This window comes from Pristiophorus japonicus, unplaced genomic scaffold (genome assembly GCF_044704955.1).
Source record: "Pristiophorus japonicus isolate sPriJap1 unplaced genomic scaffold, sPriJap1.hap1 HAP1_SCAFFOLD_246, whole genome shotgun sequence".
Lineage (NCBI taxonomy): Eukaryota > Metazoa > Chordata > Chondrichthyes > Pristiophoridae > Pristiophorus > Pristiophorus japonicus.
This window is the reverse complement of record NW_027252188.1, coordinates 376,844-386,734: the sequence shown is the minus strand read 5'-3', so window position 1 is coordinate 386,734 and position 9,891 is coordinate 376,844. Positions and strand designations below refer to the sequence as shown.

The 9,891-nt window shown below is 55.5% G+C and overlaps 1 protein-coding gene across 1 annotated transcript in view; it reads left to right on the top strand.

The window, feature by feature from the left end:
• The window catches only part of tmem63c (transmembrane protein 63C), a 192,514-nt gene that overhangs the window by 138,173 nt on the left and 44,450 nt on the right, over nucleotides 1–9,891 (top strand). The window contains exons 14-15 of the mRNA XM_070871360.1: nucleotides 55–217; nucleotides 3,350–3,455. Coding sequence (XP_070727461.1) covers nucleotides 55–217; nucleotides 3,350–3,455 — 269 coding nt within the window. The remainder of the gene's footprint in view (nucleotides 1–54; nucleotides 218–3,349; nucleotides 3,456–9,891) is intronic.

The window sequence follows — 9,891 nt, the reverse complement described above, 5'->3', positions numbered from 1 at the left end:
ATCTCACTCCCGGGGATCTGTTTCTCAGTAGGAATGCCTTGTTTCCTGCTGTAGGTGTGTCTTTCTCCCAGACAATGGAGCTTTCTTTGTTAACTACGTGATAACCTCCAGTTTGATTGGGACCGCGATGGAGCTGCTCCGGATCCCGGGGCTGCTGGTGTACGCGGCACGACTGGTATTCGCTAAATCGAAGGCTGAACAGCTACACGTGAAGAAGGTACACGCCAGTGGGGAAATGTTTATAGGGGTACGGTGGATAAACATTCATTCCTGTCTGGCTCTGTACGGCCCATGTATGATTCAGGGGGTGCTGGGGAAGGGGGATTGTCTATGGGGAGATGGGGCTGTGGGGAGATGGGGCTGTGGGGAGATGGGGCTGTGGGGAGATGGGGCTGTGGGGAAATGGGGGGGTGGGGAGATGGGGGGGTGGGGAGATGGGGGGGTGGGCTGTGGGGAGATGGGGCTGTGGGGAGATGGGGGGGTGGGGAGATGGGGGGGTGGGCTGTGGGGAGATGGGGCTGTGGGGAGATGGGGCTGTGGGGAGATGGGGGGGTGGGCAGTGGGGAGATGGGGTGGGGCGTGGCCTGTTGGAGTGTGCGAGGGTGCGGGATGATGAGGCTTCCTATGCCAGGAGTTCCTGTGTCTCCCGTTCTGAGGGACCTGCCCTTTTATTGGTGGGGCTCCGGGGATTGTGAATATTAAAAACTTTGCGTCCCCAAAAGCTTGCTCACTGTCTTCCACCTCCCTCTCTCTCCCTCTGCCCCACCTCCCTCTCTCCCTCTGCCCCCACCTCCCTCTCTCCCTCTGCCCCCACCTCCCTCTCTCCCTCTGCCCCCACCTCCCTCTCTCCCTCTGCCCCCACCTCCCTCTCTCCCTCTGCCCCCACCTCCCTCTCTCTCTCTGCCCCCACCTCCCTCTCTCCCTCTGCCCCCACCTCCCTCTCTCCCTCTTCCCCCACCTCCCTCTCTCCCTCTGCCCCCACCTCCCTCTCCCTCTGCCCCCACCTCCCTCTCCCTCTGCCCCCACCTCCCTCTCTCCCTCTGCCCCCACCTCCCTCTCTCTCTCTGCCCCCACCTCCCTCTCCCTCTGCCCCCACCTCCCTCTCTCCCTCTGCCCCCACCTCCCTCTCTCTCTCTGCCCCCACCTCCCTCTCTCCCTCTGCCCCCACCTCCCTCTCCCTCTGCCCCCACCTCCCTCTCCCTCTGCCCCCACCTCCCTCTCTCCCTCTGCCCCCACCTCCCTCTCTCCCTCTGCCCCCACCTCCCTCTCTCCCTCTGCCCCCACCTCCCTCTCCCTCTGCCCCCACCTCCCTCTCTCTCTCTCTGCCCCCACCTCCCTCTCTCCCTCTGCCCCCACCTCCCTCTCTCCCTCTGCCCCCACCTCCCTCTCTCTCTCTGCCCCCACCTCCCTCTCTCCCTCTGCCCCCACCTCCCTCTCCCTCTGCCCCCACCTCCCTCTCCCTCTGCCCCCACCTCCCTCTCTCCCTCTGCCCCCACCTCCCTCTCTCTCTCTGCCCCCACCTCCCTCTCTCCCTCTGCCCCCACCTCCCTCTCTCCCTCTGCCCCCACCTCCCTCTCTCCCTCTGCCCCCACCTCCCTCTCTCCCTCTGCCCCCACCTCCCTCTCTCTCTCTGCCCCCACCTCCCTCTCTCCCTCTGCCCCCACCTCCCTCTCTCTCTCTGCCCTCTCTGCCCCCACCTCCCTCTCTCCCTCTGCCCCCACCTCCCTCTCTCCCTCTGCCCCCACCTCCCTCTCTCCCTCTGCCCCCACCTCCCTCTCTCTCTCTGCCCCCACCTCCCTCTCTCCCTCTGCCCCCACCTCCCTCTCCCTCTGCCCCCACCTCCCTCTCCCTCTGCCCCCACCTCCCTCTCTCCCTCTGCCCCCACCTCCCTCTCTCTCTCTGCCCCCACCTCCCTCTCCCTCTGCCCCCACCTCCCTCTCTCCCTCTGCCCCCACCTCCCTCTCTCTCTCTGCCCCCACCTCCCTCTCTCCCTCTGCCCCCACCTCCCTCTCCCTCTGCCCCCACCTCCCTCTCCCTCTGCCCCCACCTCCCTCTCTCCCTCTGCCCCCACCTCCCTCTCTCTCTCTGCCCCCACCTCCCTCTCCCTCTGCCCCCACCTCCCTCTCTCCCTCTGCCCCCACCTCCCTCTCTCTCTCTGCCCCCACCTCCCTCTCTCCCTCTGCCCCCACCTCACTCTCTCCCTCTGCCCCCACCTCCCTCTCTCCCTCTGCCCCCACCTCCCTCTCTCTCTCTCTGCCCCCACCTCCCTCTCTCCCTCTGCCCCCACCTCCCTCTCTCCCTCTGCCCCCACCTCCCTCTCTCCCTCTGCCCCCACCTCCCTCTCTCCCTCTGCCCCCACCTCCCTCTCTCCCTCTGCCCCCACCTCCCTCTCTCCCTCTGCCCCCACCTCCCTCTCTCCCTCTGCCCCCACCTCCCTCTCTCCCTCTGCCCCCACCTCCCTCTCTCCCTCTGCCCCCACCTCCCTCTCTCCCTCTGCCCCCACCTCCCTCTCTCTCTCTGCCCCCACCTCCCTCTCTCCCTCTGCTCCCACCTCCCTCTCTCTCTCTGCCCTCTCTGCCCCCACCTCCCTCTCTCCCTCTGCCCCCACCTCCCTCTCTCTCTCTGCCCCCACCTCCCTCTCTCCCTCTGCCCCCACCTCCCTCTCTCCCTCTGCCCCCACCTCCCTCTCTCTCTCTGCCCCCACCTCCCTCTCCCTCTGCCCCCACCTCCCTCTCTCCCTCTGCCCCCACCTCCCTCTCTCTCTCTGCCCCCACCTCCCTCTCTCCCTCTGCCCCCACCTCACTCTCTCCCTCTGCCCCCACCTCCCTCTCTCCCTCTGCCCCCACCTCCCTCTCTCTCTCTCTGCCCCCACCTCCCTCTCTCCCTCTGCCCCCACCTCCCTCTCTCCCTCTGCCCCCACCTCCCTCTCTCCCTCTGCCCCCACCTCCCTCTCTCCCTCTGCCCCCACCTCCCTCTCTCCCTCTGCCCCCACCTCCCTCTCTCCCTCTGCCCCCACCTCCCTCTCTCCCTCTGCCCCCACCTCCCTCTCTCTCTCTGCCCCCACCTCCCTCTCTCCCTCTGCTCCCACCTCCCTCTCTCTCTCTGCCCTCTCTGCCCCCACCTCCCTCTCTCCCTCTGCCCCCACCTCCCTCTCTCCCTCTGCCCCCACCTCCCTCTCTCTCTCTGCCCCCACCTCCCTCTCTCCCTCTGCCCCCACCTCCCTCTCTCCCTCTGCCCCCACCTCCCTCTCTCTCTCTGCCCCCACCTCCCTCTCTCTCTCTGCCCCCACCTCCCTCCACTCCCTCTTACCCCCCCCCCACCACTACCTCCCCTTTCTCTCTCCCTCTAGAATCAGGCCTACGAGTACCAGTTTGGCTTGGAGTATGCTTGGACCATGTGTATATTTGCTGTTGTGATGACGTACAGCATCACATGTCCGATAATCGTTCCTTTTGGTGAGTGTCTCTGACTGACTGTTCTGTGAGTAACCACCTTACACGTCCCTATTAACCAGCTACACACATCCCTATTAACCAGCTACCCATGTCCCTATTAACCAGCTACACACATCCCTATTAACCAGCTACACACATCCCTATTAACCAGCTACACACGTCCCTATTAACCAGCTACACACGTCCCTATTAACCAGCTACACACATCCCTATTAACCAGCTACACACGTCCCTATTAACCAGCTACACGCATCCCTATTAACCAGCTACACACGTCCCTATTAACCAGCTACACGCATCCTGATTAACCAGCTACACATGTCCCTATTAACCAGCTACACACGTCCCGATTAACCAGCTACACATGTCCCGATTAACCAGCTACAAGTGTCCCGAATAACCAGTTACACAAATCCTGATTAAACACTGACACAGGTCCCGATTAACCAGCTACACACGTCCTGATTAACCAGCTACACATGTCTCAATTAACCAGCTACACACGTCCCTATTAACCGGCTACCCACGTCCCGATTAACCAGCTACACGCATCCCGATTAACCAGCTACACAAGTCCCGATTAACCAGCTACACACGGCCCGATTAACCAGCTACACACATCCCAATTAACCAACTACAAGTGTCCCAAATAACCAGTTACACGAATCCTGATTAACCATTTACACAGGTCCCGATTAAACAGCTACAAGTGTCCCGATTAACCATCTACACACGTCCCGATTAACCAGCTACACGTGTCCCGATTAAGCAGCTACACACGTCCCGATTAACCAGCTGCACAAGTACTTAAGGAAGTGGCCCTAGAAATAGTGGATGCATTGGTGATCATTTTCCAACAGTCTATTGACTCTGGATCAGTTCCTATGGACTGGAGGGTAGCTAATGTAACACCACTTTTTAAAAAAGGAGGGAGAGAGAAAACGGATAATTATAGACCGGTTAGCCTGACATCAGTACTGAGGAAAATGTTGGAATCAATCATTAAAGATGAAATAGCAGCGCATTTGGAAAGCAGTGACAGGATCAGTCCAAGTCAGCATGGATTTATGAAAGGGAAATCATGCTTGACAAATCTTCTGGAATTTTTTGAGGATGTAACTAGTAGAGTGGACAAGGGAGAACCAGTGGATGTGGTGTATTTGGACATTCAAAAGGCTTTTGACAAGGTCCCACACAAGAGATTGGTGTGCAAAATTAAAGCACATGGTATTGGGGGTAATGTACTGACGTGGATAGAGAACTGGTTGGCAGACAGGAAGCAGAGAGTCGGGATAAACGGGTCCTTTTCGGAATGGGAGGCAGTGACTAGTGGAGTGCCGCAGGGCTCAGTGCTGGGACCCCAGCTCTTTACAATATATATTAATGATTTAGATGAAGGAATTGAGTGTAATATCTCCAAGTTTGCAGATGACACAAAGCTGGGTGGCGGTGTGTGATACGTCCTTACTATACAGTATAAATGTACATGAGGCCCATGCTTGAGAGAAGGTCAGTCTGTGACCTGTCTTTTATTCCTTAGCACTCAAGTGATGAAGGTGGGTGGAGCTTCCCCTTTTATACCTGAAGGTCCAGGTTAGGAGTGTCTCCCACCTAGTGGTCAGTGTTCTCACGGTGCACAACTTAGGTCAGTTTATACATGGGTTACAATGCTGGTTGAATACATGACATCACCTCCCCCCCCAAAGTCTTATTGGGATCACAGGTTGAGTCTCTCTGGTGGTTTACGTTCCCTTGTAGAGCGCCTGAGTTGGGGCTCCGGTTGTTGGGCGCTGGCCTGAGTGTCTGCTGTTTGCGGTGCCTCAGGCCTGTCCGGACTGCCCACAGTGACTGGGCTCATCTCCCTTTGGTTCCAGTGTTCGGTCACCTGTGGTGGAGTGAACTCTATGTCGTGTTCTTCCTCTGCTTCTTCTGTGGGGTTGCTGAACCTCCTTTTAGTTTGATCCACATGTTTGCGGCAGATTTGTCCATTGGTAAGTTTAACGACCAGAATCCTATTTCCCTCTTTGGCAACCACAGTGCCTGCGAGCCATTTGGGCCCTGCAGCGTAGTTGAGGACAAAAACAGGATCATTTACATCAATACATCGCGCCCTCGCATTCCTGTCATGGTAGTGATATTGTGACTGGTGCCTGCTCTCAACAATTTCTTTCATGGTGGGGTGTATAAGGGATAACCGGGTTTTGAGCGTCCTTTTCATTAGTAGCTCTGCGGGTGGAACCCCTGTGAGCGAGTGTGGTCGGGATCTATAGGCCAACAGGAGGCGTGATAAGCGGCTTTGTAGGGAACCCCCTTGGAATCTGAGCATCCCCTGTTTGATTATCTGCACTGCTCGTTCTACCTGGCCGTTTGAGGCCGGCTTGAATGGTGCCGTTCTAACATGGTTGATTCCATTGCCTGCCATGAAGTCCTGGAATTCAGTGCTTGTGAAGCACGGGCCATTGTCGCTGACCAAGATGTCCGGTAGACCGTGGGCGGCGAACATTGCCCGTAGACTTTCTACCGTGGCAGAGGATGTGATTGAATTTAAAATGTCACACTCGATCCATTTGGAGTAGGCGTCTACTACAACCAAAAACATTTTTCCCATGAAAGGACCTGCGTAGTCCACATGGATGCGTGACCAAGGCTTGGCGGGCCATGGCCAGGGGCTAAGGGGGGCTTCCCTGGGCGCATGGCCCAGCTGGGCACACGTGTTGCACCTGCGAACACAAAGTTCCAGATCTGCGTCTATCCCTGGCCACCATACGTGTGACCTGGCAATTGCCTTCATCGTGACAATGCCCGGGTGCTCATTGTGGAGTTCTCTGATGAACACCTCTCTGCCCATCTGGGGCATGACTACTCGGTTTCCCCACAGTAGGCAATCGGCCTGAATCGAGAGTTCATCCTTGCGCCTGTGAAATGGTTTAAATTTCTCAGGGCATGCGCTGTACGTGGCTGCCCAGTCCCCATTGAGAACACATTTCTTGACTAGAGACAATAGCAGGTCTCTATTTGTCCAGACTTTAATCTGACGGGCTGTCACGGGTGAGCCTTCGCTTCAGAAAGCTTCAACAGCCATGACCATCTCAGCACCATGCTCGGTTGCCCCCTCAGTGGTGGCTAGTGGGGGCCTGCTGAGTGCATCGGCGCAGTTTTCGGTGCCTGGTCTGTGCCGAATTGTGTAGTCATAGGCGGCTAACCTGAGTGCCCACCTTTGTATGCGGGCCGATGCGTTTGCATTTATGGCCTTGTTGTCATCCAAAAGGGACGTTAGGGATTTGTGATCTGTCTCGAGCTCAAATTTCCTGCCACACAGGTACTGGTGCATTTTCTTTACCGCATATACACATGTGAGCGCCTCCTTTTCTACCATCTCGTAGCCCTTTTCTGCCTGGGACAGACTCCTGGAGGCATAAGCTACCGGCTGTAACTGACCCTTGGCATTAACATGCTGCAACACACACCCGACACCATAGGACGACGCATCGCACGTTAACACAAGTTTCTTACACGGGTCATATAGCGTTAACAGATTGTTGGAACATAACAAATTGCGTGCTCTTTTAAAAGCCCTTTCCTGGCTGTCCCCCCCAGACCCATTCACGACCTTTGCGTAGGAGCACGTGTAGCGGCTCTAACAGCGTGCTCAATTTGGGAAGAAAGTTACCAAAATAGTTCAGGAGCCCCAGGAACGAACGCAGCTCCGTCGTGTTACGGGGTCTGGGTGCTCTCTGGATCGCTTCCGTCTTGGACGCAGTAGGTCTGATCCCGTCTGCTGCTACCCTCATCCCCAGGAATTCTACCTCTGGAGCTAGGAAGACGCACTTCGCCTTTTTCAGTCGCAGACCTACCCGGTCCAGTCTGCGTAGCACCTCCTCCAGGTTGTGGACGTGTTCTTCAGTATCGCAACCCGTGATGAGGATGTGGTCCTGAAAAACCACTGTCCCTGGAATCGACTTGAGGAGGTTTTCCATATTTTGTTGGAAGATCGCGGCGGCCGAGCGAATCCCGAACGGACATCTGTTGTACTCAAACAACCCCTTGTGTGTCGTGATGGTGGTCAGCTTCTTCGACTCACTCGCCAGCTCCTGGGTCATGTAAGCTGAGGTCAGGTCCAATTTTGAAAAAAGTTTGCCACCGGATAGCGTCGCAAAGAGGTCCTCCGCTCTCGGTAGCAGGTACTGGTCTTGGAGTGACACCCGATTGATGGTGGCTTTGTAATCGCCACATATCCTGACCGACCCATCCGCCTTGAGCACCGGCACGATCGGGCTCGCCCAGTCACTGAATTCGACTGGCGAGATGATGCCTTCCCTCAGCAGGCGGTCCAATTCGCCTTCTATCTTTTCCCGCATCACGTACGGCACCGCTCTGGCCTTGTGGTGTACTGGCCTGGCGTCCGGGTTTATGTGAATCACATGAAAGTGCCAATGCCGGGTTGAAATAATGAGTCAAATTTGTCCAGGATCTGTGAGCATGATACTCGCTCCACAGAGGAAATTGCATTGACATCGCCCCATTTCCAGTTCATGACAGCAAGCCAACTCCTCCCCAGTAGTGCGGGACCATTCCCCGGGACAAACCAGAGTGGCAACCTATTCTCCCAATCCTTGTGGGTCACGTCGAGCACCGGAATGATCTGCTTTGTGTATGTCCGTAGCTGTGCGTCAATCGGCGATAATTTTGGCCTCCTGGCCTTGGACGCCCACAACTTTTCGAACTGTTTGATACCCATCAGGGACTGGCTGGCACCCGTGTCTAGCTCCATTGATACTGGGATGCCATTGAGGAGCACTTTCATCATTATCGGTGGCGTCCTGGTGTATGAACTGTATACGTGCTCCACATGAACTCGCTGAACTTCAGCTTCCAGCGATTTCCCCCAGTGTCCATTTCTGCAATTTCTGCAGGTATTTTGCTCATCTCTGCAAACTCCGGCTGTGTGTGTGCCTTCACGCCTCCAACATGAGCTGCTGTTGGAAACAAAAGGTCCCTTGCCAGTCGATCGTCCCTGACTGCCCCTGTTATTGTCCTTGAGTGCACCATTAACAGGTGTTTATGGCCTCATTACTGGCCGCATTGTCCCTTGCAATGGCGTGAATCGCCGTTCAGCTTGCCATTGTCTCTGTCGAACTCCCCCTCTGGGTTCGACTACATGTTGGGGCATGCCTGACTGCCCTTGTCTGCCTGGAGAACTGTGTGCTGCTTTAACAATGTTGAATCTCTGTCCCAACCATTTCTTAACACAGTACCTCTCGTCTGTTCTGCTAGTGGCCAAGCTCGCGTGGTTTAAATCCCAGTTTCTCGTCGCCATTGATACGTCCTTACTATACAGTATAAATGCACACGAGGCCCATGCTTGAGAGAAGGTCAGTCTGTGACCTGTCCTTTATTCCTTAGCACTCAAGTGATCAAGTGGGTGGAGCTTCCCCTTTTATCTCTGAAGGTCCAGGTTAGGAGTGTCTCCCACACGTTCACCACCTAGTGGTCAGTGTTCTCGCAGTGTACAACTTAGGTCAGATTATACATGGGTTACATGCTGGTTGAATACATGATAGGGTGTGACGCTAAGAGGCTGCAGGGTGACTTGGACAGGTTCGGTGAGTAGACAAAAGCATTGCATATAATGTGGATAAATGTGAGGTTATCCACTTTGGGGGCAAAAACAGGAAGGCAGAATATTATCTGAATGGTGGAAGATTAGGAAAAGGGGAGGTGCAACGAGACCTGGGGGTCATGGTTCATCAGTCATTGAAAGTTGGCATTTAGGACTGAGATGAGGAAAACTTCTTCACTCAGAGAGTTGTTAACCTGTAGAATTCCCTACCGCAGAGAGTTGTTGATGCCAGTTCATTGGATATATTCAAGAGGGAGTTAGATATGGCCCTTTACTCCCTTATCGCTCAAAAATCTGTCTATCTCCACCTTAAATATATTCAATGTCCCGGCCTCCACAGCTCTCTGGGGCAGAGAATTCCACAGATTTACAACCCTCTGAGAGAAGAAATTCCTCCTCATCTCAGTTTTAAATGGGCGGCCCCTTATTCTGAGACTATGCCCCCTAGTTTTAGATTCCCCATCAATGGAAACATCCTCTCTGCATCTACCCTGTCAAGATGCCTCAGAATCTTATACGTTTCAATAAGATCCCCTCTCATTCTTCGAGACTCCAACTAGTATAGGCCCAACCTACTCAACCTTTCTTCATATGACAAGCCTTTCATCCGACAAATCAACCCGTGGACCTTCTCTGAACTGCCTCCAATGCAAGTACAGGTTGTGCCTCTCCAACCCGGCACCCTTGGGACCTGACTGGTGCCAGACCAGAGAATTATCCGAGCCACGGGAGGACATGTTTAAAATGTCAATTGATTTTTTTTTCTTTTGTTCTCTTCCTCGTCGCCCGTTTCCCAGCCCCGGGACTCTGAGGACC